Source organism: Bos grunniens, chromosome 3 (assembly GCF_055505025.1).
Source record: "Bos grunniens cultivar Pamir isolate PY7600 chromosome 3, Bosgru_T2T1.0, whole genome shotgun sequence".
NCBI classification, from domain to species: Eukaryota; Metazoa; Chordata; class Mammalia; order Artiodactyla; family Bovidae; genus Bos; species Bos grunniens.
In genome coordinates, this window is record NC_141167.1 from 71,500,526 (window position 1) to 71,528,205 (window position 27,680).

Genomic DNA, 27,680 nt, shown 5'->3' on the forward strand with positions numbered 1-27,680 from the left:
AGAAATAAGCGGCAGAGGCTTCACTGATGGAGAGAATGCACAAGGGCCCTGCTAATTATGCGGCGGAATCCATGAAAGTGTTAGTAGCTCGGTTGTGTCCAGCTCTTTGCGACCTCATGGACTATAGCCTGCCGGGCTCCTCTGTCTATGGAATTCTCCAGACATGAATACTGGAGTGGGTTGCCATTCCCTTCTCCAGGAGATCTTCCCGACCCAGGGATCGAACCCAGGTCTCCTGCAACACTGGCAGATTCTTTACCACTGAGCCACCAAGGAAGCCCTTAAGTCAGCAGATTTGGGGCATTAAAGTTTTTTGGACTATATTTAAAGGGTCCACATGTTCCAAAGGGTCACGGTATTCTACAAATAAAATCCAAAGGCCAGAGATGCCCTTCTCCATCTGGCCGTGAGCTCCCTTTCTGAGGTGCACTGACCAGGGCCCTGGTCACTGGGACCTTCCCCAACTTCCCAGACACACAGTCTCGTACATCCCTCCTCCATACTCTCAGCCTGTGGTCCACAAACAGCAACCCCTCTGTAAGTGCCACTGTGCAGCCTGGTTGGAGCCCAGGCTGGTGAATGGGGAGAGGCTAGAAGAGAGACGGACAAGGAGGCTGGGCCTTGAAGGCCACATTGAATTAGTCTGATTACATCAAAGGGGGCAGGGGGTCCACTGTCACATACTGCACAGGGGGGCCAAGGCTCTCTGCCAGGCATGAGCTCCGGGGGCCAGAGGCCATGGCTCACTAGTCTGTGGCTCCCAGAGCCTAGCCTGTGACTGGCACACAGCGTGTGTCCAGTAGCCACTTATTGACTGGAACCCTGCTTGCCTTCTTGCCCTCCATGTGGCAGCTTCCTTGTCACTGGGCGGGGAGAAAAAGAGAGAGTCTGAAGGCCGGTCAAGAACAGGTGACGAAAAACAGGCATAGGTCAATGGAACGCAATAGAGAGCCCAGAAATGAACCCACACTTTTACGGGCAATTCATCAATGACAATGGGGGCAAGAATACACAGTGGGGGAGAATCAACCTCTTCAATAAACGGTGTTGGGAAAACTGCACTTACGTGTAAAAGAATCAAATGAGACTCCTTTCTCACACCACATACAAAAATAAACTCAAAATGGATTAAGGACTTAAATGTGAGACCTGAAACTATAAAAAACTTCTAGAAGAAAACATAGACAGTGCACTCTTTGACATCAGTCTTCATAATTTTTTCCTCCTCAGGCAAGGCAAACAAAAGCAAAACCAATGGGACTGCATCAAACTAGAAATCTTCTGCACAATGATGGAAACTATTAACAAAATGAAAAGGTCTCCTGCTAAATAGATATTTGAAAACAATATATCTGATAAGGGGTTAATATTTTAAATATACAGAGAGTTCATACAACTCAAGAGCAAAAAACCAAACAACCTGACTTTTTAAAATGGGTAGAGGATTGAGATAAATATTTTTCCAAATAAGACCTAATAGATGGCCAACAGGCACGTGAAAAGATGCTTACCATCACAAATCATCAGGGAAATGTAAGCCAAAACCACAATGAGACATCACCTCACACCAATCAGAATGGCTATTATCAAAATGACAACAGATAATACAAGTTGGAGAAAAGGGATTCCTGGTGCACTATTGATGGAATGTAAATGGGTACAGAAGCTGTGGAAAACAGTACAGAGATTCCTCAAAAAATTTAAAACACAACTACCATAAGATTCAGCAATTCCACTCCTGGATATTTATCTGAAGACAACAAAAACACTGACTAGAAAAAAACTATGCACCGCTGTGTTCACTGCAGTGTTACTTACCATAGCCGAGATACGGAAGCAATCTAAGTGCCCATCAATAGACGAATCGATAAAGAAGACTTGGCATATACACACAATGGAATATAACTCGGCCATAAAAAAAAAAAAGAAACCTCGCCATTCGTGACAACGTGAATGGACCCAGAGGGTATCATGCTAAGTGAAATAAGTCAGGAAAAGACAAATACCATAGAATTTCAGTTATATGTGGAATCTAAAAAACAAAACAAGGGACAAACATAACAAAACAGAAACAGACTCAGAGATACAGAGAACAAACATAAGGGAGTGGGGTTGGGGGAGGAGATAAATAGGTGAGGAAGATTAAGAAGTACAAACTTCCACTTGCAAAATAAATGAGTCAGGGGATGAAGTGTACAGTGGGGGGAATACAGTCAAGAATTATGCAATGTATCTGTGTGCTGACAGATGGTAACTAAACTTATCATGGTAATCATGTGAATGTACGGAAATATCAAATCATTACGCTACATAACCGGAATTAACATAGTGTTATATACATCAACAGTACTTCAAAAACAAACAAACTCATAGGAAAAAAAGATCAAATTTGTAGTTACCAGAGGCCAGCGTCGGGGGAGGGAGAATTGGATGAAGGCAATCAAAAAGTTCAAGGTGAATAAGTTCCAGGGACATATGTACAACATGATAAATTAACACTGGTTCAATGTCATTGCCTGGGAAATCCCATGGAGAGAGGAGCCTGGCGGGCTGTCCCTGGGGTTGCAAAGAGTTGGACACGACTGAGTGACTGAACACATACGCGTGTATGTTACAAATGTTAACACGTATGTTAAGAGAGTAAATCCTGAGTTCTCATCACAAGGAAAACAAATACATTTTTTCTATTTTTTATCTACACAAGATGATAGATGTTCACTAAACTTACTGTGATAATCATTTCATGATGTATGTAAGTCAAATCATTATGCTGTACACTTTATATAGTTCTGTATGTCAATTATATCTCAATAAAACTGGAAGAAAAAAAAAGAACAGATGATCTTGGCCACCTTTCTAGACTTCTCTTTACTTACATCTGTCTACATCTGGCGGTATTAGTACCCACTTCACTGGGCTACCTGACCTCATGTACCTGGCTTTTAAAAAAAAAACAAGGACCTGGCAGTGTGCCTAGCATATAGTATATACTCATATGGAACAATGTAGAATTTGAAGCCCCTTTAAAGATGCCTCTTAGCTACAAAAATAGAGTTGCTTCACCCACTAAAGAATTTTTTTTTAAAAGAATTATACAATCCATCAGAAGGTTTTAGAGATATCTGGTCTTTGAGAATTTAGCTCTAATGGAGTAAAAAAGCTAGGAGTTGAAACTACCAATTTCTACTCAGGTGTAGGTGTGTTTATTCTGCTCATTTCAGTTCCAAGTTAATAGTTGCTGGGTTTTTGAGTGCCACTAAATGCTTCCATCTGTGCAGAGTGACGCTGAGCACCTGTAAGAAGGCACCATCCCTCGGTGACATGTGTCTCCGTATGAACACACACATGCAGTTACTCCAGCCAGTCACACGTCCATAGCACCCAGGACAGGGAAGCAGCCTGAATGTGCAGGGAAGTTGTGTGTTTTGTGCGAGGGCTGAGGGGTCCTGGTACAGAGATGACATGTCCTGTGGGGCCCAGGCGGCTTAGTCATCAACATGTTTTTTTGTTGAATTTTTAAGATTGGGATGATTTTCCAGTCATTCATTCTATGATCAAGGTTGGGAATTGACTTAAGATAAAAAGGGAGGATGGACAGGAATGTGCACAAGAAAAGAGGAGCGAGGGAGTGAAGAGGGAGGGAGGGAGTTTCTGGGCTATTCTATCCTAGTTTAGAACATCAGGCCACAACAGCCAGAAAGCTATCAGGCTCCCAAACAAAAGTCTCTTTCTTCTGCACAGGGATGATTTTCTCAGCTGAGGGAGAGATCCACAACAGTCCAGGCTGCTCGTCAGGTTCAACCAAACAACTCCACAGGTCACGTTTCTCCAGAAGTCTCATCCAGAAATTACGATCACAAACAAAAGTATCAGTCTCACTGCAAGTAAAACTGGTCTCATTTCTGAGCAAAGACCATGTCCTCTGATGGGCTGGTGAGAAACCCCTCTGGGTATGCCATGCACTGTCCCTAAGCTGGCTGGAGCCAGGGCAACACAGGCGTCCAGGTAAACAGACCCTCATCTGAAATGCGCTGAACTCCTGCATGTGATGATGTGACGGCTGCACCATGCAGATCCCTAACAAACGCTAGACACACGAAGAGGTGGCGCTCCCCCACCTTGGAAAAACGACACTGTCGATCACCTTTACTGGAGGATTCTGAAGCCTCACCAAGGATTGTCTTATAAAGTAAATCCACCTAAAAATAAGATACTTTGGAGATTTCAGAAACTCAGCACCTGTGAACCACTGCTTTGGGCTGAATTTTAAGCAGTGAGCCAGTTTATAACCACATTCCAAACTATATCAAGGGCTTTCAGAGATCCAACTGGTATTTTTACCATTGAAAACCAGCATAAATTGATCATGAAGGCACGGAATGAATAAATCCCAATTACTTCTGCACTCTTAACCTTAACCACAGCCTGAAAAACAAAAACCCACTTCTCCACCAGTTTCAGGCCCAACAATTTTTAGTACAAACCCTCAGCTGTTTCAATCCGAGGTAGAATGGAAAGAAACGGGATGGTGTTTGTGGCAATCCTAAGACCTTGAAATGAAACAATTCATATACTGGTTTCTGAGTCACCTTTGATTGACACTTGCTAGCTTTCATGGCTTGCCCAGAAATATTTTATTAGAATCCAAAGATAAGTGAAGAAAAGCTTGAATTACTAATCCAACTTTTCCCACTGGGGTGCTAGGTTAGACAAATACAATTTCTTACTCTAATAACTGACTAAAACCAAAGTCTCTACTTAAGAGAACACTTAATTTTGCAACTAAAAGTCCAAAGAGAAGAAATGTTAAATTCAAATTTTAAGTCTCCTATTTGGTAGGTAAAGCAAAGAGTGGCATGGGCAGTTGGGCATTTCGGCCTGGCCCAGCGCAGTGGTGGGCACACAGTGGTGGCCTGGCCAGTGGCTCAGGGACGTGTGCAACACAGGAACATATCTAAGGAGGGGCCCTTCATGCACAGCCATCGAAAATTTGTACACAACTGTTGCCCGGCAGATGGCAATAGAGTGTCTTGGGGAAGCGGCGCCTTATTCTAATTCACACAAAAGTATGCTACAAGCTAGGAGGGAAAGGCCCCGGGCTGTCCCAGGGGCCTCTCCGCCTGTTTGGTGTTGGGCTCTTGACAAATGGGGGTCTCTGGTCTCATTTGGACCCCTTGCCTCTGAGCCCACTCTTCTCAATCCTGAGATTAAAGCTCAGTGAAGCAGTCTTTGGGGGCAGCTTCCTAACCCACACATACTTCATTCTATTGGCCAGAGTTCTGCAGAAACAATCAGGTAGTCTTAAGAACTTGGTAGTCACTGGAACACTGTGCCTTCAATGAAGCTCAAGGACTTCCCGAGTGTCCACTGTGCTCCTCCCAGGCTAGATTGGAAGGGAGACGCAGATGTGAGTAAGAAATACCCCATGGCCTGACCTGGGCTTACAGCCTCTCTGAGGAGACGAGACATCTGAAGGGAATGTACAGCAATAAATCACATGATGTTCTGCTGAAGTTCTCAGTGTTCTCTGTCTTATTAGAGGTCAGCGAGGGCCCCTGGATCCTTCTGAGAAAGGGATCAGTGGCAAAGAGATTTCTGAAACACTTCACTTAATTTGATGCTAATGTTCAAGTTCCTGGGTGATACAAATTTCTCTTTTCTAAAACCTAGAAAGAATCTAATCTTCAGCAAAGATTCTACAGATGGGTTTTGATGCTGTTTTCCCATTTTATAATTAAACCTGAGTAATTTACCACACTTTACATCAGATCCTCCAGTGCCATTAAAAACGGATTTGCAATTTGCTGTTAAATTAAGATGCCTTTATTTTTTTTCACTCTGGGTGATCTTCCTTTTCACAGACAAAGGATGAAACAGGGGTCATCAGATTCTTAACACAGAAAGGAAAATGCCAACAACACCCTCCCATCCCGCAGCCCCAGTCCAAGAGATTTCATTTTATTCATTATCAAACCTTATCAAAAGAGGCTCAGAAACCATGAATAAGAAACGTGAAGAGGATAGCTGTGGACCTCTGGGCTTATCAAGGTTCTGAGAAATTCCCACTAAAATTCTGCTTTCCATGTGTGTAAATGAAAAAGATTGCTTTCATTTTAATTTGTGCAGACTGGAGCCTTAAAGCAGCGTACCCACTAAGCAGGCAGCAGTAACTTAATCCTCCATTCCAAACTAATTACACTAGAATCATTCTGATTGGTACCCACGGCTCCCTTTGATGTTAAACTCCTGTTGCCTTTTATCCCCAATCATTCTCTGGGCAAGGTTCTCCCCCGACACCTTCCCATCCTGCTAGATCATGAAGCTATTGCTTTTGAAATTCAATTTCATTTTGATGAAACACCAAGGGATTGAAAATTATTTCTCACTGAAGGAGACTGATTTCGGTCTGAAAACGGCAGGAGGAATTCTAAGTGTGACAGAATGCAGCACATCCAACAAGAAAACGGCTCTTCCTTCCTTCAAAAGGTTACTCACAAGTGAAAGGACTCGCCCTATGCACTCACTACACTGTAAGAGCTCCACACCAGCCCCCACAACCCAGCCTAGTGGGTTTGCCCATCACGTTTCTCACCCTTTTGACAAAACATTATTTACTCAGGGGCTCACTCAGTGCTCAGCTCCAAGGGGGTCTCACCTTTCTCTGGTAATAGATACACTGAAACACGATGAGATTTTCAACAGGCCATTTGTTAACATCCGGCCCTGCTGAAAGCTGCGGCGGGTACCCTCGCCTCTAGATCAAATTTAGATGATTTCCTGGAGCAGACATCCAAGTAACCCCCGTGCGGCAGCCCTGTATTCTGGTTCCTCCTGGTGAAAAGTCGGATGTGCCCACACTTACAATGAAGGCTGGAGGTCCCTGGTTGCACTTAATCATTTATTGGGTCAGTGATATGAAGGGCGTCAAATAAAAGTCGAGTACCAGTTCCACTGATGAAAACCACCTCTAAACTGCTTTGCTGCCTTTAACCATGTCCTCAAGTGACTTCTGATAATAACCCCCTTTCTCACAGGGTTGGCACACAGGCTAAATGAGACAATGCAAGTGAAATATTAATCGCTCAGTCTGGCAGTGAGGTTCCATTCAGTAAGAGTAGTGCTTTGTTAACATCTATGGAGAATGAAAAACAGACTTCCCTGGCTAAGGCAGACCCAGGATAAGGATTTGGAGACCAACTGACCAGAGGTCAGGATGCAGAGAGAGCCAAACCAGAAAGCTTACCACTGGTAATTCAAGCTTGTTAATTCAACATCTTAATTCAAATTATGGGTGACCTGGAACACAGCTGTACACCAAATGGATGCCCTATTTGCTCTTAAATAAGAATATCAGAAAATAAAAATCAATTCAAATACAATCCTTTACAAAAACAAACAAACCCCAAACCCAAATTCTATCCTTTCCTTACTTCACCTCAAATGAATGAGGCATTACTGAATAAACAAAATGCATTGTGACTGAAAGACACTAGGAGATGTAACTGGCAGAAAAGTGAGATATGCCAAACACATGGAGAAAAATTCAAAGACTCAGAAAGCCTTTCAGTGTGGGGTGTGGAATAAATGACTTTCCAAATTCTCTCTTTCCAAAATAGCACATGACTAACAACTGTCTCAAAAAGTGCATTATATATCAGAGCTAAGTATATAGTAGGTTTTCAGGAGAACTAAATGATTCATCACAAAATGGGTTTTGGCCAAGCATCAACATTATGGTTATGGTTTCCAATATACAAGTCACATGCATGCCACTTTAAAGGTATATATTTCTCTCAGAGGAATTCAAAGGTCTTGACACCCACATAACTCAACTAATAAGTTTTTTTTTTTTTTTTTTTAATACAAACACCATGTTAGATGTCATGGGCAGGATCAGGGAAACAGCAGCTGGACTTAGAGGGAGAAGACACCTGATACAATACAACTCATATCTCATGAATCATACAATGTCCTTGAAGTTAAAGAGGTAGCAAGAATAATTATATCTCACAAAAGAAAACATGACCAAGGCCGTGAATTTTCGTGACTCGCTTAGACTTTTGCAGTAAAGGATTGCCTGAAAACTAGAATCCAAGTCCCCCAAAATATACAAAGAACTAAACATGTTTAGTCTGTACAGAAAGGACGTGGGGAACATGAGGTATTGACATATACACAGGTTTGAGGTGTTCTCATCCCAATGACAGGTCACATATTCTTGGTTCAACTCCATAGAGAAATGAATCCAGACTCCCTCCTGTCTTATTTCTAGGTGTCTATTCATACCAACTAATTTGGCCTCAAATAGACATGCTGGAGGGGGAAAAGCACGCATCTGAAGGGTTTACACCATTTCACTGAAGAATAATAATAGCTGGATATTGCAGGGCACAGATTCTGACTCAACACAAGGAACAACTTTCTAGTAATTAGAGTCTTCAAATGTGGGGATGTATTTCCTTGAGGGTACAGTATACCTCCCGTCTCAGGAAATGTCAAATAGAAGGGTAGTGAAATGATCTCCTATGAAGATTCAGGGCCAGATGACCACTTAGGAAGTTACTGCAGAATTCCAAGCAGTAGCAGGTAATTAGGGACTTTCCTGGTGGTCCAGTGGTTAAGAATCAACCTTCCAGTGCAGGGGAAGGAGGTTTGATCCCTTGTTGGGGAACTAAGATCCCACATAACGTCGGGGCAAATAAGCCCACGTGCCACAAACTGTAGAGCCCATGTGCTCTGGAGCCCACACTCCACAACAAAAGATCCCTCGTGCTGCAACCAAGACCTGTAAATTTTCAAAATAAAATGGTATTTTTTAAAAACAGACAATGAGACCTGGACTAGTGCAGTACTGGTGGCAGAGAAAGGAGGAAGGGGCACATGAGACAAGAGTTTAGGAGTAAAGTCATGAGGACTTATAATTGATTAGACATGGAAGATGAAGAGGGAGAAGAGACATGGGAGCTACTGGAAGATGACTGAGCCACCAACTTCCAGCGCAGAAGCACGAGCGGGGAGCAAGTCTGCGGAGGAAGATGTACATCCGGAGCTGTCTGGATGGAGCGGCTCACCCCGTGTGGAGAAGGGCTTGAGAATCCTCAATGCAGAGGGGGTGTGCTGTCTCAAATGCCCCCCAAGATATGAGTTACAGAGGGAATATGAGAAGAGGGCTGGGGACACTGGCTTTTAAGAGGCAGGCTAGAAAGAGAAGCTGAAGGACAGGTGTCTTAGTCCCTTTTAGCTCCTGTAAGAAAAATACCACAGACTGAGTGGCATAAGCACAAAACATTTCTTTCTCACAGTTACTGGAGGCTGGAAAGTCTAAGATCAAGGCACTGGCAAACTCAGTGGTTGATGAGAGTGCATCCTAGTTCATAAATGGCCATGTTCCTGCTGTGTCCTCACATGGTGGAGGTGGAGAGGGCAAGAGAGCTCCCTTGGGTCCCCTTTATTTATAAGGGCACTAATCCCAATCATCAAAGCACCACCCTCCTGACCTAATCACCTCCCAAAGGGGCCACCTGCTAATACCATCATGATCAGGGTTAGGGTTTCAACATGAATGGGGGGGTTGGTGGCAGACACAAACATTGAGTCCATAACCCCACAGTATGATGGGTCGGGAAGGATCTAGGAGAAATAAGCAGAGTGCATTGTCCTAGAGGTTGAGAGCAGACTTCCAGGAAGGGATGGCCAACAGTGCCAAGTGCAGCAGAGAGTTCTAATAGCATCAGAACTGGACAGCAGCCACTGGACTTGGCGAGGACAGGCCGCTGGTCCGGTCAAGGGGGCTGAGTGGCCAATGGGAAGTGAGGCAGAGACTGTGTTAACCAGCTCTCTGGATGGAGGAAGCCAGGGACCAGGAAAGAAGACATCAAAATGGTGATTATTTTTAGAATAGGGAAGACTGGAGCTAAGAGGAAAGTGCTGGTAAAAAGGGACAGACTGAAGGTGCCTGAGGATTCTTTGGGAAAGGGGGTGGTCATGGGCACAGGTGGCAGGGCGGGCCTTGGTCTGGGAGAGGGACATTTCATCCTCAGAGGATGCAGGCAGGAAGTGAGAATCATGGATTCAGACATGGATAGAGCTGCAGCTTGTGGGGGCAGCAGTGGGGACGGAAAAGTATCCTGCCTGATGGTCTGAGCTGCTGCTGTGGAGTTAGAAACAGGATCTTATTATGCGTGTTAGAAACAGGCTTAAAGAGAAGCTGGAGGGAGGAAAATATGAGTGAGCTGAGCAAGGACAAGCAGAGCTGATGGGAGGCTTCAAGGACAACAGCATGAGTCAGGGGAGACTCTGGTTAAGCTCCCTAAACTCATCCTGACACGGGAGGCTGGCACCCAAAGCTTCACCCACTCCCCGTTCTGAGTGTGCACTGGCTCCCTGCTGCCCTGTGCCATCTGTGTGCTGGCCTCTTCTCTGGCCTCATCTCCCTCCATTCCTTAGCTTCAGCCTGAAGTCCTGTGTTGATGTTCTTTTTCTCCCCGGGGTGTCTTCCTCCTAACACTCCTTTAAGACTTGCCTGGTGTTACCACCAGGAGGTTCCCTGACCCCAAATTGGGTTAATCCCTCTGCCCAGCATTTCACATTGTGCTGTGACTTCTCCCTGCCTCTGCATCACCATGCACCTTGGAGAGAGTTGCCTGCATGTCCATGTCCCTGGCCAGACACAGAATTGCTCCTTTAGGACAGAAACTTTCACTGTCTCCCCAGGACCCACAGGCCCTCGAGACACATGCTGGGCATGGCGGTGGGGAGAGTAGATGAATTCTGAGTGGGAGGTTGGCTCAGTGGTCCCTCAAATCCCAACTAGAATTAAACTAGAATTAAACAATGCTAGCTTTTTGGTTCTTTGTGTACATGTGCTTTTGTAAAAATGCACACATATTAGAGTGGACACTGGGCAGAGTTCTCCACACAAACTGAAAGACTGATCATAGCTCTTTCATAAGCTAGAAAAATAGGCCGTGACATTCTCATGGCCAGAGCCAGAGCCCAACAGTAGCTCTGGGGCTGTGGACACGCCCTGAAAATCCAGATGTGGTCAGGGATGCTACAGGAGTGTCCACCCCAGGAGGCACTCCCCAGCTCTCCCCACCAGGACAGCCCAAGTCTCCTCTACGGCCCCCGGGGATGTCCAAAATGTGCATCGGCTGGAAGGCCCCACACCTGTCTTTGAAGACATCTTTAAACCCAGCACAGAGGCCTGAGCCCTCCGTGTACTGCCCGCTCGCACATGGTGCGTGATGATCTTTGTGGCCCAAGCACCCCCACTCACCAGCATCCTCCCCAGAGGCAGGCACAGCCTCATCTATCTGCTGTCCTGGAGGTACCGGCCCACTAACAAAATTTTCCCAGGATCCCAGTCTCATGTCTGCTTCCCACCCACGTCTCTCCAACAAAAACAAAGGTCTCGGCCAGGATCCAAGCTCCAGGGTCTGTGGTGCAGGGGGCTCTGGGACCCAGCCTCTGTCAGGCATGTCCTTCCCCTGGTACTGAAACCAGATTCCCGCAGCCTCCAGATGCCAAGGGAATACATTTAGTTTCTTTAAAAAAGCTGTGCTAGGCTTTTTTTTTTTTTTCCCTTCCTTCCTTTGGAGGGCAGGAGAGATAAATGAGCAACTACCAACCACCACAAGCAGGGGCTGAGTCACTTAGACGTTTCCCCAGTGGTTTTTTCTGCCTCGCACAGCGTGTGCTGACGGTGCAACAGCCCCACGACAAAGGCAACTGAGGCTACCGTCAACACTGGGACGTATCAGCAGTATGCACGTGGTCACAATGGCAGACAGACAAGAGATGGGCCACAGGGACAATGAGCAGGACCTTCCCTCCATCGTGCTCACTCTGACACAGAAAGGCAGCTCCCAATGAAAGCAAGCTCTGAGGACCCAACTCTCCAAGGATGGGCAGTTGAGAGACCTCAGGCTATAATGTATATTCATAGAGAGGCTCTGGATACTTTTTTCAGGGATAAGGGAAATGAGCTAAAACAAAGCAAAATGCAATACCATGATTTAAGCACTTCCCACTACACGGAACTTCGTGGCTACAAAGACAGTCACACCTCCGTATGGGAACATTTATGCTTAAAATCCACTGCCTTCTAACAATAACTTCTTGTTGACTAGACCAGCGCCACTGGACTTAGTGACTGGTTAGCTGAGACTTACTGATTCATTTATCCTCTGATTCCCTACTCCAGTCTCCCTGTTGGTGTTCAGAAAGGTGAAATTAAAAGACACTTGCTACTTGGAAGAAAAGCTATGACAAACCTAGACAGCGTGTTAAAAAGCAGAGACACTGCTTTGTCAACAAAGGTCTGGATAGTCAAAGCTATGGTTTTTCCAGCAGTCAAGTATGGATTTGAGAGTTAGACCATAAAGAAGGCTGAGCACCAAAGAACGGATGCTTTTGGATTGTGGTGCTGGAGAAGACTCTTAGAGAGTCCTTTGGACTGCAAGGAGATCAAACCAGTCAATCCTAAAGGAAATCTCAACCCTGGATATTCATTGGAAGGACTGATGCTGAAGCTGAAGTTCCAATACTCTGACCACCTGATGCAAAGAACTGACTCAATGGAAAAGACCCTGATGCTGGGAAAGATTGAGGGCAAGAGGAGAAGGGGGCGACAGAGGATGAGATGGTTGGAAGGCATCAATGACTCAATTGACATGAGTTTGAGCAAACTCCAGGAGATGGTGAAGGACAGGGAAGCCTGGTGTGCTGCAGTCTCTGGGGTTGCAAAGAGTCAGACAGGATGAGTGACTGAACAACAACAAATTCTGCACTTGCAAGGTTAACTCCTGTCTCTGGTTCCCCTGAAGTTTCTTGTACAATCACACCTACCTTCCTCAGGAGCAGCCGTTGATATGCTGGCAAGTTTCAGCTCCTGTTCCCCTGCCCACATGCAAGGAGAATCAGAGACACGAGGGGCCAGAAGAAATGGGGGCTTGTCCCCATGGCCAGTCCCAGAAGCGGGCTCTATTGTGCTTCCCCCAGTTCCTTCTGCAGTTCTCTATGGACAGAAAGGTGGCCCTGCCACTGCCCCAGGAGGGAGACCTAGTATGTGAAGACCAGTTTTGTGTCTCCCTGAAGTCTCTCCTGAAAAGCTGAGGTTCACGCTATTCTTTCTCAACTGAACTGTTAACTGAAGTACTATCTGGGACAAAATTACCTTGTTCCACATTCAGTGGTCTTCCTACGGTATTGGAGAAGGCTTCCCTGATGGCTCAGCGGTAAAGAATCTTCCTGCAATGCAGGAGCTACAGGAGATGTAGGTTTGATTCCTGGGTCGAGACGATCTCCTGGAGGAGGGCATGGCAACCCACTGCAATATACTTGCCTGGATAATTCCATGGACAGAGGAGCTGGGTGGGCTATAGCCCATGGGGTCGCAAAGAGTCAGACATGACCACAGTGACTTAGCACGCACAGTATTGGAGACAGGACATTGGGCTTGAGGCCACAGAAACCTGATTTCTACTCCTGGTTCTCCAGCAAACGATTCTAGGGCAGGGAGTTTCTCTGAGCCTCGGCCTCTCCCCTGTGGAAAAAGATAAACGATTGCCCTGCGTGACTCAGCTTGCCTTGAGACCCCAGTGAGATAACTAGTGAAGGAACTCAGAAAGCCTTCTGCAAATGGAACAAATGACTCTGTAGACTAACGCTCTAGTGGGAAGTCCTTCAAAGGCAGGAACCTGCCTCAACTGTCATTAATCACCCCCTGCCCCACCTAACAGAGTGCTTACACATGAAAAGGCTACAATATTTGACATTTGGGGATTTTCAAACTCGAATGTGCTCTACTAATGTCATGGATCTGGAATATCTTCACGGCGAACTCTTTTCCACTGGGTATAAGCAAAAACATCCCTTCCTTTTCTTACCCAAGAGGCAGTAGTCTTTTGTGAAATGAGTGCCTTATGTGAACCCTTCTGGGCTGCTAAAGCCATGACCCTTGACATAGCCTCAACTCTGTGAGCACCAGCAATGCCTGCATATCCTTGACTTCCTCTCACTCCTGGCCTCCCAATTAATTCCTTTCCAGGACATGTCTATACAAGTCCACATGAGGCCCTTAAACACAAATGAAATTCTGCATCATCTCTGCAAATAAAATCTTATTCCCTGAAAGCGCCTGTGTGTTTGGTCTCCTATGTGATGAAGGAGCTTTTATATTTTTAGTTTTCTTCCCATACAACAAACACTATTAATAACATTCTACTTTCTCCAGAGATGATATGGATTAGACCAAATGGAAAGTTACCATGGCTACTGCAGTGTTATTTTTGGTATGAGAAATTCATGCCAAGAGAAGCAGCATCCATGGTCAAGAACTGGAGCTTTATTTCCGCTTTGCTATCAGGCAATCAATCCCAATTTAATTTTGAAACTCTAATTACAACAGAAACTAATTATGAGTGGCAGGACCTGAAACCCCTAATTAAAGTGGGAGTCAATAAAGCGATGCAGCATTATCTCTGGGGCAACACTGGCAGGAGGAGGGATTTAAACACAGGGGCGTTTTCTTTCCCAGGTAACTAAGTAAAACAAGACAGGGAAATGCTTGTTTTAACAAGGGTCCATGGGGAACCTTGAGCTGGGTCTGAAGGTTTCAGGTTCTGGTGAGTGAGCAGATCAGGCCCCCTCCCTGGACTATGACGATGCTACAAACTAGGGGTGGGAGAGGAAGCCCAGGTGGGAAGGAAGGTGTTTCCATCAACAGTCAGTCACCAGGAGTGACCGTGGTGGGGAAACCAGAGGACAGTTACAAATATGAGAACTGGATCATAAAGAAGGCTGAGCACCAAAGAAGTGAGGCTTTCAGATTATGGTGCTGGAGAAGACTCTTAGAGTTCCTTGGACAGCAAGGAGATCAAACCAGTCAATCCTAGAGGAAATCAACCCTGAATATTCATTGGAAGGACTGATGTTAAAGTTGAAGCTCCAATACTTTGGCCACCTGATGTGAAGAGCAGACTCACTGGAAAAGACCCTGATGCTGGGAAAGACTGAAGGCAGGAGGAGAAGGGGGCAACAGAGGATAAGATGGTTGGATGGCATAACCAATTCAGTGGGCACAAATTTGAGCAAACTCCTGGAGATAGGGGAGGATAGAGGAAGCCTGGCATGCTGCAGTCCATGGGGTCGCAAAGAGTCGAACACGACTTAGCAAATGAACAAGAGCAGCCCCATGTTACTGTGGCCTGGTCCTGGAGGAAATAACTGCAGAGGAACAGGGGTCTCCAAACAGAATCTCACCATCCAGACTAGATATTTATGGGTTATTTCCTAATATACCAAATGCTGAGTTGCACTTTACTGAATTAGCAGACGTTGGCTTATGGGAGGACTTCTATTAGAGGGTAAACCTACTGCCAATCCCTGACGTGCACGATTCCCTCTGGGACCTCCTGGTCTATCTCTAACAGCTTTAAAATACTGTTAATGGCATGACTTCATCTGCCCCACACCAGAACGATCCATATTTAGGCCAGAAACCACATGGTCCTCATCACCCCCACTGGGCTCCAGGATAGAAAGGCGCTTTCAAATGCGGGAGGAAACACTTTTAACCTATGACTACTCACTCTCCTTCAAATCCCCTGACAAAGAGACAGAAACGAACTTTGCAGAATGGTTAGAAATCTACTCTGAACACTCCAAAAGGGCAGTAAGATATGAAGAAGCCTCTCCTCTTCTCAGTGTATACTTTTCTACAAAGGGCTCTTTCTGCCTTTAACAGGGTTTCCTGTTAAATTCTCCTGTTGTAGCTTTTTCAACAGCACCGAATAAGTCGGTCCCTCAGGAGAGGGAGCTCTGCTGTCAGGGTGGGAAGTATTCCTTGAGAGCTTTCTTATTCCTATTTCCCATGAATAAATGAGGTCCCCAGTCCTGCCAGGGCCAACAGGATTTTCCCAAAGCAGACAAGCGCCCAGATCAACGACAGCCTGTACCAAACAGGATTCTTAGGTGTTGTCACAGGTGGGCAACAGAACAGAGGCTTGGTCTTGAAATAGTCAAATGAGGTTGTTTGAATATTTTTATCAAAATAAATAGTGCATTGACATATTACGCAAAACCTTGGATACTGATGTCTTGTAACAAAGGTTAAAAACGGGAGCAGTAAAAAAAAAAACAGTTCTGAATGAGAAAATGTTTTGGAACATGACTTTAATTTGAAAGGAGATATTTGATGATTTTTGTACTTCTATACGTCGTTGACATAAGGGAGGAGCGGGGCAAGTGAAGAGAGGGGCTCAGCCATCTCACATTTATTACGAACAAGGGAAGACAGGCAGAGACAGAGAGAGAAGAAAAAAAAATAGTCTTGAGCTACTTTGGTATAAAATTTCAGCCCAAGGAAATGGAAAGTCTCCTGAAAAACAGAGCTTTCTCGCTATGCAAGACAAGGTGTCCCCTTCCGCGTGGCCCGATTCTGCTTGCAGGGAAGCTCACCACTAGGAGCTTGTGAAGATCCATCCATCAGAGCAAGTGTCTCTGATTTTAGAGCCAGTGTGCTGCCAACTTTTCCTAGTGCTTTCAAGCCCTCCCAGAGAACTTTAGCTCTACCTTATTTCTAACCACACCTACCTTGACTCCAAGGAAAGACCTGCGGTGATAGAAGCAGCACAGAGCGGCCGAGAGGGCATGGAAGGCATTGCATTCCTTAGGCATCTTTCAGTCTTCAGTCCCTGGGCCACACACTGTCTTTAGGGTTAACCGAGATGGGTCTTGCGGCTGACACCCCAGTCCTGCCGCAGCAGCTGTGCAGAGCAGGGAGGAGTGAGCGGCTCCTTCTCCCAGGCCAGGCTGGGACTTTCCCTCTTCGCTGAAGCCAATACGATCCACTCGCTCAATTCTGGCAGGCGGGTGTCCAGCCTGCCATGCACTCGGTGCCAGAAATCCTCATGTGACCAGACTCACTTTCTGATGAAATTCTAACCTCTCTCAGAAGAGGCTTTGGGCTTTAGCTGTCCCCTCAATTTAGAGACCCAGCAGAAATCATTATTCCCCCAGGGCTGAAGGCATCAGGCACTCTGCTCCTAGAGCTTGTGTCTGTTTGCCTGTCACCCCAGGACCTGGGAGTTCAAGGAGCACACATCACACCACTCCGTGATGAGAGAGAGGCTCCTTTGAGACAAGGACGGGAAGGCAACCTGGGTGTGACTTTCCCCTGGGAGTGATCCTAGCAGTCCTGAGAAACCTGGGACTCTCCCAGACCACCCCTCAGAACTGTTTATTTTTAATCAGGATGCTCCTGGGCAGCCAGTTTGCAGCTGATAATGCTGGCACAGCCATCACTATTGGCAAAGCAATATTGCCTTTTGGTGTTTAATTAGCAAGTCTGTCAGCAAACACCCTGAGCAGCCCTGCCCTCCCCACCTGGCCCTGCAGCAGTCTGTTGGGAGGATGGGGGACAGGCTGTGTGCCCTCTTTCGACCCAACTGTTTTTCTCACTCCCTTCCTTCACTTTAAATACTTCACTGTAACTGTTCACCCTGCCTAACCCAGATCCAAGGCATGAACCTCGCATCTAACACCACCGAGTGATTCTCCAGCACTTCTTAGGCCTTTATCCCTACCAAGAGCCCCCTTGACACCTTAGCGGAAAGGAATTGCTTTTCTTCTTTCATTCCAGTCATAGTGGATTCCCAACAATTCTTCTTTTTTTTTTTTTTAATCAAACCCAGATTTCTGCCTGTAGCACTTCCTCTCCTATGTTCCAAATATTAACTTTCTGTGGCTTCGGCCACTCAAAAACGGAATGTGTCCTGAAGCTTTCTAAAACTTCACACAGGCAGAAACTTGTAATGAGGAAGAAACAGAACCCATTCAGTCCAGAAAGGAACAATACCAAATGAGGCATGAGGGAGGTATGAGAAATATCCAACAGGATTAGCCTCAAATCCTCAGGAGGCCTCGGCCTTTGGACTAGGTCAAGTCAGCCTGTAAAAATAGAGGATTGTTTGTTCGATGCCTGGTGAGCAGCTCCTGTACTTGAATGAGGGCTCTGGAGAGTGACAGCCCTCACACTTCCCTGAAGGAGCAGAGGTTCAGCCTAATAAACACCTCGAAAAGGGCATGGAGCTGTCATCACAGAACAACCAGGGGGGCTGACTTCCTTTCTGGTCCCTCCACTTGCTCCCCCTCCCCCACCAGGATTCCAGGGCTCAGATGTGCTGCCCTGGGTCCTAGGAAGTCCACCTGAGACCTTGGAAGCAAATACCAAGGTTGGGAGGATTTGTGGGGTTTGGAGCTGCAGGGGCCCTTGGAGATGGTTCAGTTGGTGGGTCAATACTGTCCCCACAAGGTCTATGAACTGAACCTATGAGGAGGCATTTTCTCTGTGTGCCTTCATTTCCACTAGATGGGGTTCAAAGGGTAATAAGTCCACATGAGTGGCCAGGGCCCATGGCCCCAGCAGTTCTGTGGAGACGACTCATCCATCAGACCAAAGCCACCAGGAAGGTGTCCAGTCTGCACCTGCCATTCCTCTTTGGCTGGAATGAGTAAGAAACTCATTGTCAGAGTGAGAAACTCCTCCAAAAGGCTAGAAAGGGACTATTCTCAGCTCAGGAAAAAGAAGAGAAACAGCTCCTTAAATCCTTAACAGAAATTCAGTGAGATTAGTCAGCCAAAGCCTCTGAATTTCAATACCCTACCCCCACTCCCAGAAAGCGTGAATGAAGTGCATTTCTGAAAGAAAATGTACTTAAAAACACTCAGACTTATAAATTACATAGAATTATGTAGTCAGGTGCTCCAGGGCCAACAAAAGGCATGCAGGTCACTGCAGAATCGCAGCTCTTGTCACCTGAGGTTTTCCCTGTTTACGCAAAAAAAAGAACATCTCCAAAATGCACAAAGAATTGGTTCTGTCAGGATTAAAGAATGAGCTAATCTTATTAGGTAACTGTTTTCTAAGCACTTTTTATTTTTTTTGTTCCACACCAAAAATAATTTCTAAAGCAGCACTCAAAGGTTTTAATCAATTTCCTCTTGAAAAGGCCAAGGAGAGAGACTAAAATAACATGATGTTATTGCAACTAAAGATGATAATTGCATGAATTTGTAAAGTGCCCTTCACTGACTTGTTATGCTTTTAAAGTCTCCCATCCACACTGATCAATTCCTCCACATTCTTCCCACAATGATGATTCTATTCTAGTTACAAAGAAACAGAGGACCAGAATGGTGTGCCACTCATCAGAGAAAGGACCCGGAACTCCAGCTTGTGCTTTTGCCAGAACCTAGTATCTGATCAACAAATAGATTCTTCTAATGTCTTATAATTAAACTTGTCACACAGCTTCATGAAAACAGCTTGTGACCCGGGGCAGGGAGTCATTGTCTGATGATTCCCTACATGTGATTTCAATTCAGTTCAGTTCAGTCGCTCAGTCGTGTCCAACTTTTTGCGACACCATGAATCGCAGCACGCCAGGCCTCCCTGTCCATCACCAACTCCCAGAGTTCACTCAGACTCTGGTCCATCGAGTCGGCGATGCCATCCAGCCATCTCATCCTCTGTCGTCCCCTTCTCCTCCTGCCCCCAATCCCTCCCAGCATCAGAGTCTTTTCCAATGAGTCAACTCTTCGCATGATGTGGCCAAAGTACTGGAGTTTCTGCTTTAGCATCATTCCTTCCAAAGAAATCCCAGGGCTGATCTCCTACATGTGATTTAGGACCAGCCAAATTTGTATTCAGGGCTTTCTAAACACCAGGCCCTTCTGGGGACAGGGGTCAGCATCTCTAATGCAACCCCAGCAACTGACAGAGGCGGGAGGCCAGGAGCAGGCAACACAGAGCTCTGGGAACCCACCATGCTCTCTAGCGCCCCCTCTGGCTTCCTGGGAGATTCACTACTCAGCACCAAGAAAAACACCTGTTTAAAAAAAAAAGCCAGGAACAGCTATAGCTTAGCATGTAGGAAAACAGACACATTATGAATAAATAGAATTCCCAAACTGAGTAAATACTTCTTGGAGGTCCCTTATTCAATGTTCTCCTTACAGATCATTATTATCCTCAAATTCAATCAAACAAACAGCAAAATTAACTTTTCCATTTTTTTTCTATTCCTAATGGGTGATAACATTAAAGTACTATTCAAAAAAGTACTAAATGACAAAGACCAATCACAAAACCACATAAAACATCTCTATATTACCACACAAAATACTGACTAAAATACTTGCTTTCAGATATACAACTATATCATAAAATGAAAATTAAAAATATCTGTAGTAAATTAATTAAAGGCAAATTAAAATATTAATGGGCTGTTTTTCTCTGATCATATTGGAAAAGATTAAGATTGAGAAAATATATAGTTTTTTTAATTTAAAAGAATTTACACCAAGTGTAATGAACTGAATTGTGCATTAAAATGGAAGTAACGTCATCTGTAGAATTATAATTTGTAAAGGTGAACAGGTACTACTTTTATAAACAGCACATTTTTAGAAAAAAAAAAAAAAGCCAGTGCTGGGCAGGCAGGTGAACCCTGGAAGAAAATACTCATGATCTCAGGTCAGATGCTGCCCATCCTGTCTGGGGAGAGGATTAGAGTAGACCAGAGGAAAGCTCCTGCACAAGCCATTCTTTCCTTCCCTAATACGAACCTGCCCTATTTAGTAACCATGGAAACAGGAGCTGCCTGCCAGTCATATTTCACAGACAAGGTTTCTTGCTGGCAGCAGCCCTGGGGCTGGGAGGGACTGAGAGGTGAACAGAGTCCCTTTCCCCAAGTGCCACAGTCCCCACTAGAAGATCAGCCTCCCTGTGAGGTAGGTGCCCTCTCTGACATGGAATGGCGGGGTGGGGTGGCGAGGTCTCTGAGGAGGAAGATATGTCTGCCAGGGACCTGCTTTTTCCTGTTTCAGGGCCACTGAGAACACAATGCTGCCCACACCTCCACTCCCCTCCCCTCCCTGGGGCCAGCCCAGAAGCAAGGCAACAAGCCTCACACACAACACACACCAAGGTGTTCTCGGTCACTATCAAGCAGCCCCGAGTAGGGTGACACTGCCCAAGATGGGCAGCAGGCTGTGACTGGGGGCACTGGTCCAAGGCATGAGGCCTGACTGGTCTCTGCCCACGGGGGACACACTTGGAACATCAGTCAAGAGATGAACAGCAGTCCACATGCTGAGACGCCTTCACCTCCCTGGAAAGATCTATCCCTCCTGGGTTTTTGCCTCCACTAAACCCCAGTGATCCAGCTCTCGGTGAACCAAGACAGCCCTAAGGAGCTAGCGTGTAAGGCGTTCCTCCTGGGGTAGTGGAAGCAGGAAGAGGAACCTGTACTGGCCCAATCCTAAGGACCCAAGGCCACCTTCTGCAGGCCCCGCTCCTGGGCTCGGGAAGCCCTGGGCAGGAAGGAGGCATGCTTATCAACAGCCCTGCTTCCCTGGCACTGGCCTGTCTGCGTGATTCTGATCACAGTAACCAGGAGGCGAGGGGGCAGGGAGGGGCCAGGGGTCTAGGAGCACCCACCCTCCATAGGAGCCACAAGGCTGGAGGAGAACAGCTGGGAAACCACTGAGGAAGGAGGCCCAAGGAAGAGGTCACCTCCTCCTCACGCCAGACTCAGCAGCTACACAAGATGCCAAAGACAGTTCAACACATTTTCCTATAGGCAAACGTGATTTAGTTCCTACTCCAAAAGGGAATGAAAACTGGACTTGGCGGGAGGAGGGCGGGAAGCGCCGGTCGAGTTCTTAGGGCTGCTTTGTGTGTCGCCAGCAAAGAGAGAGGAACACAGAGGATGCATTTACAAGCATCTGCTGTGCACATCTCTCTCTGAGGGTTCCCTCAGATTCCTCCAGGGGATGAAAGAGTATGGCTGTGAAATGGTCTCTATCCAGAAGCAGTATTGATCCGCTCAGCACATCAACAAAGAGACAGTATTCACAAACAGATTTCTCTCTCTACTGAGTCTTCTGTCCCCTCCACAAAGTTGGTTTCTCTAACAGGTACTGAAATTGTATAACTGATAACGTGAAGCACCATCAGGTGAGAGCACCCAGCCCTGACTGCCTTCTTGAACCATTGCATACAATCTTGTCCCATACATCCCTCCACCAACACCATCACCTATTTCCTGACACGCCCCCAGAAATCCTATATTAGGCAAGCTCAACTTTCTATTTTTAGCATTTAGGGAAAATTAAAAGAACATGCACGAGGCGTAATTCCAGCCTCTCAAACAGCAGTTTCAGACTTTCTGGCCGTCTCAGCCTTCTTTGAGAGTCTATGAAAACCATGGACCCTCCTCTCAGAACAAAAGGCACATATTGTGATGTTCAACATACAATTTCAGGGGATTCCTTGCCCTCTGAAGCCCATCCTTACACCCCTGGGAGTCTGACTCATTTGAGACGATCCGCCACCCACCACCCAAGCTTCCTTCCACCCTACACTCGCTGTGTGGGCATTGCACGCAGAGCTCTCATTTGTTCTCCTGTCACTGTAGCTCGACTTTCTTCGCTGGATGCTTTGCTCTTTCCCCTTCGAGCAACTCACAGAGACCACAAAAGCCCCTCAGAGATCCCCCACCCCCATGCAGAGTGCTGCGGAAATGGCCAGAATGCGCAAAGGCTCCAACCAGATCCAGCCACACTGGCTCCCATCTTGGCTGCCACTGGCTCGCCCCTCTCACAAGCACTTCTGCAAAATGCATCTGCCGAAACAGCTTCAGGACACAGCGCGTTTCAGGCGCTGCTGGGAGGTGGCAGGCTAGAGGGAAAGCAAGGGTGGGTTCAGGTCTTCGTTGTACCACTAGCAAGCTGGGTAACCATGGGAAATTTCTTAACCTCTCTGAGCCCTAGTTTCCTCCTCCAACTTACCAGTTTTTTTTTTCTTTTTGGAGGATCAAGTGAAATAGGAGATAAAGAGCCTGGAAACACAGACTAGACACTCAGCCAGTGTGTGCTTTCTTGCCCTCCAAAGGAAGGGCTCACAAAACCTGGACCCCTAGACCATTCCTCCCTCAGGGCACACACCCAGCTGCATCCTGTCTCCTGGCCCTAACCCAAGGGGCAGGCTACAGGAGCCATGCCCTGCAAGGACAGTGTGGACAGCAAAGGCCTGAGCCGTTGACTGGCCCCAGCTGGTACACAGTAGCTCTTAAGACCTGAAGGCCAGGAAACAACGAGAAGGAGTTTAGAGCTTCTTTAGCCATGAGATATTTTTTAGCCTTCAAATTTTAAGATCACATATTAAAACTGCACATATGGTTTGAATCACACTTGCTCAGATAGCTCAGATGATTTTCTATGGCAGAGTCTCTGTCACTTGGGGAGTTGTTTGTTTTAACATACAGCATGTGAGTCCACAGCATCTGCCCACTTGGCCCTCACCCAGGGGAACTCCTGGGTCCACTCGCAACTACCACGCTCTCCATGTCCCACCACTGTCCCAGCCAGTCTGAGTGGGGGTCCCGGGGCCCCTCCTTTCCCACTGTCTCCACACCAGGTTGACTGCAGAGCTGGGCTTCAGCCTCTGTCCCACCCGGATGCCCTGCCTGATGCTCCTCTAACCTCCCCTACTGCCTGGCCTTCCAGATACTTGTCCTGAGACCAACCCTTCCACATGTATCTAGAGTCCCCAGAAGGGCCATCTCCCATGTGCCTCTTTCTTATTTTACCAGCCCATGTAACTGGGTACATGGATGCCAACCATTTCTAGAATTAGAAGTGTGTCTGGAACAGCCCTTCCTTGGATGCTGTGCCTGCCTCACCCCGCTGCTCTCTCTGGACATTCTCGGTCACCTCCGATTCTGCTGTCTGCACCTCCTCCTCACCAGCCCCCGAGGGCAGGATCACCAGAGTTACAGTGCATTCTTCCAAGGCCACACCCCTCAGAGAGGCTACTGAGGTTCTGAGTGGAGGAAGCAGCCACAAGGGATGCCTGAGAGGGCAGGAATGCTGGGGCAGAGGGCGGGGTCGGCACCAGGTGAGAGGTGCAGGCAACCTCACCTCATTCCTGCCTTGAACTGGCCAAGAAAACAGAAAGTGATCTTATTAATCTCTTCTCCTCTGGTTTCAAGCAAATTTCAGCCACCTCAACAAATTATTTCTGCAGGAAAACATCATTTCTTAATAGTCATAAACTGATCCTGGGGATCACTGGAGGGACATGCTGGATATTTATGCATTCTGCCCAAAGAGCTATGAGAACCAGTCTAGACCAGGAGTTCTGAACCTCGGAGTGGGAGGGGGCTTCCATGAACCATTGGAAATTGTATACAAACTGTTGTATGAGTACCTGTTCAACCAGGGGAGGGGGCCATGGTTTTACCCAAGAGTCATGTGACCTAAAAATCCTCACTGATCCACAAAGACTTTTAGTGGCTTTTAAAGACGTAGCCTCTGAGGGTCTTACTTGGTCTACTTTCTAAAAGAGAGACGAGTACAATGGATACCCTGGTCATCATGGACATGAGCAAAGACAACACCCCTGCCCTTGATCACCATGAGCGCAGTCGAGTCTTGGCAAGGCTGCAGTTGGTAAGAGGAGATAGAGAGCTCTGAGGCAAGCAGGGCCACCTTCCTTTCCGCTGTTGGAGTGACTTTAAATACCTGCGAGAGGAGGAGAGCTCCTTCCCCCAGCTGGCAGAAGGGCCCGTCTGCACATAATACTTAGCAAATGCAGAATAGCTACCAGTGTGACCTTCAGCAGCCCCTCTCCAACCACAGCCTTCTGGGATGCAGTCCCTCCCACTAGACTGTGACATCTTTCCACTTCTCAGCTGGGCTCCTCAAAGGAGCCTTCATGACCCAATATGCAAGGTCCTCAAGAGCCAGTATTCATACAGAAAACTTTTACCATAGTGTCTGTTTAATACTCACACTAGGAGACGCATGGGCTTCCCTGGTGGCTCAGAGGTTAAAGTGTCTGTCTGCAATACAGGAGACCCGGGTTTGATCCCTGGGTCAGGAAGATCCCCTGGAGAAGGAAATGGCAACCCACTCCAGGATTCTTGCCTGGAGAATCCCATGGACAGAGAAGTCTGGTGGGCTACAGTCCATGGGGTCGCAAAGAGTCGGACACGACTGAGCGACTTGACTCACTCACTTAGGAGACACATTATCTCCATTTCACATGTGAGACTGAAAAGTTCTTAGAGTTAATAATTAAAACGACTATGAATCAGAATGGCTGGCTCTATCGGCCGTGCTCATGGAAGCAGGGATACCACCTGGTTGCCTGGAGTATCTTATCTTGTGCAAACCCAAAAGGCAGCCTGCAACCGCCCTCTCCCTCCTACCGAGTGACCGATATTCTCGGCAACACAGACGCAGGTCTCCTCTGAAATAGCCCCGATCAGAGGTCCTCGTCATTACTGATGGGAAAGGGCAGGACATGCACAGATGGACACTGAGGCCAGAATCTAAGAAAAGCCAGAAGGCAGCAAAGCTGATAAATGGAGCGCTAAGACCGTCTTTGTGGTAAATGGAGATGCCAACTGTGCCCATTTCTCTATAGGAAGAGGCCGACTTGGAGGGTGAGTTGTACCGGAAAGACTGTACTGATTACTAGCTTAGAAGTGACACTCAGACAGTCAACACTCGTGGAGACAACAGGTTCTTTCTGTCAGTGATTCAAAGCACAATACAACCCTTGGCCTTGTGTGTGTACCCAGAGGGGTGGGAGGACAGTGTGGAGGAAGGCAGTTACCAGGAAGAGCAGCAGGAACCCACCTGGACCATCCTCTAGGAACAACACACCAGCCTCAGGGTTAGGCCACTTGTGACAAGAGATGCAGGGATTTCTCCAAAGTCAAACTCTACAGGGGGATCCTAGCCCCTCTGCACCACTCCCTACCTCCCACCTATAATTTCCCTGTTAACAGTATGGATCTGATAATTAAGCTGGGAGGCAATGGATATCCAGCATATAAGTAAACCAGGAGGGAGACAAGCTAGAGAAAGGCAAGTATAGGACTTGAAAAGATCAAAACAAAAATATCTTTGTAAAACCTAGAATTCATATGCCAACATTTTATGTAAGTATCCTGAATAGACAGTGACAGTTAGAGACATAGCCTGGTAGATTCTGATCCTCAACATTCACGGGGGAAATGATGTAGATAGCAGACAGTGTTTATTACATTTAAAACCTTTACTCCATGGCATGTGTACTCATACTTGTAATGGTTGTGAGAGCCAATCAGGAAACTGAACACTTAATTCTCCAGGCAAGAATACCGGAGTGGTAGCCATTCCCTTCTCCAGGGGATCTTCCTGACCCAGGGACTGAACTTGTGTCTCCTGCTTTGCAGGCAGATTCTTTACCATCTTAGCTCCAGGGAAGCCCCTAATGGTCCAGGAGTGGACATGCGACCTAAGTTAGACCAATCAGAGTCCTTCCCTGGGATTTTTCAAATCAGAGCAGAGGGAGAGGCCCACTTTTCCTTTTGGACCATAAGTTTTAAGTTTATAAGCTCTGAGCAGCCAATAGCCATGTGCCCCCAACTACATGGAGAAGCTGATCTGAGAGAATGCAGCCAACATGCTGAGAGAAGCAGATGCAAGGTCTCAGAGTCCAGACGTGTTTTCCTTCCCCAGAACAATCAACCCAGAACACTCCACCCTGCCCTTCCCAGTGATAAACTTCCTAGCTCACATCATCAGTTTGACAGTTTATAGGTTCACCTTATCAGCGTAAGATTAGGTGAAACCTGAGAGTGAAATATAACACATCTGTGTTGGGCTCCGCTAGAGTTCACATGTATAAGACGTCATCCCTAAACCTGGAAATGTTAACAAGGAGTCAACATAAACTGATGTTACACGGAAACATGTACGACATATGCCCTAGTAACAGGGTGGTACACTCATGTTTTAGTGATGGGTGGAAATTAATGGTGTTTCACGGCCTACTCCGAGGACACTCCATTATAGACACGAGTTGTCATGAGTTCTCAAGGATGAAGCTGGCATGAGTCTGCCTGTAGGAAAAGACAGAGGACTCATGAAGTTGGAATGCTGTGTGCCACTGAGTGTAGGCGTGAGGTTTTGCTCCCACGCCCACCATCCCTCCCAGGCTAGGGGGAACTGCTAACAAACAGCCCACTCCATCCTGCTTATACAGGCAAGAGCAGCATCTTAAGATCCCAGAGAACATTTCCAAAGGCTATTCTGTTTTGTAGAAAGCCTGAGGACCTGATTCAGAGGTAAAGGCTGAGACATTTCTTTACAAAGGAGAATTTTATCAGGTACGATGGATTACCTGGGAGTGCAACTTCCATGACTTCTAGGTCAAAAGAAAGGAAATGTACAGCAACCCCAAGTTATATTTAGATCTTCCGAATGTGTTCCCTAGGTCGTCCTTAGGTGGACACATCCTGGAAGGAGCCCTGGTGCCCAGGTTGTGTGGCCCTATGGGGTTTCCTTTGCCCACTGCTCTTATTCTATTTATCCCAGTGAGAGACTCCAGCTCCAACTCCGTCTTCAAGTATCCAGCTACTCAAACACTCATTAAAATGATCTGTGTCCATGTCTGGTGACCTCAGGACCCAGGTCTCAGTCACTGTCATCATGCCAATACCAAGCACGGTGCCAGAACATTTGGAGATAGCACAGGCAATTCTCAATCTGGATCCACAAACACTTTGGAAGTAAGATGCTCAGTAAGTGTGAGTGCGTATTTGCAGAGATGGGTTTCT

The 27,680-nt window shown here is 46.6% G+C and overlaps 1 protein-coding gene and 1 long non-coding RNA gene across 12 annotated transcripts in view; one reads left to right on the forward strand and one right to left on the reverse strand.

Annotated features, from left to right (window-relative positions):
* LOC147375830 (uncharacterized) overlaps window positions 1-18,118 on the forward strand; it is a 26,589-nt gene extending 8,471 nt beyond the window's left edge. Inside the window, exon 2 of the long non-coding RNA XR_015160525.1 lies at window positions 1,231-18,118. This is a non-coding gene — a long non-coding RNA (uncharacterized LOC147375830). The remainder of the gene's footprint in view (window positions 1-1,230) is intronic.
* The window catches only part of BCAR3 (BCAR3 adaptor protein, NSP family member), a 259,712-nt gene that overhangs the window by 38,198 nt on the left and 193,834 nt on the right, over window positions 1-27,680 (reverse strand). Inside the window, exon 3 of one of the 11 annotated variants that reach the window (XM_086391291.1) lies at window positions 16,597-26,963. The exons of the other annotated variants lie outside the window; for them this stretch is intronic. Coding sequence (XP_086247417.1) covers window positions 16,597-16,680 — 84 coding nt within the window. The 5' untranslated portion in view covers window positions 16,681-26,963. The remainder of the gene's footprint in view (window positions 1-16,596; window positions 26,964-27,680) is intronic. 11 annotated transcript variants of the gene reach the window in all.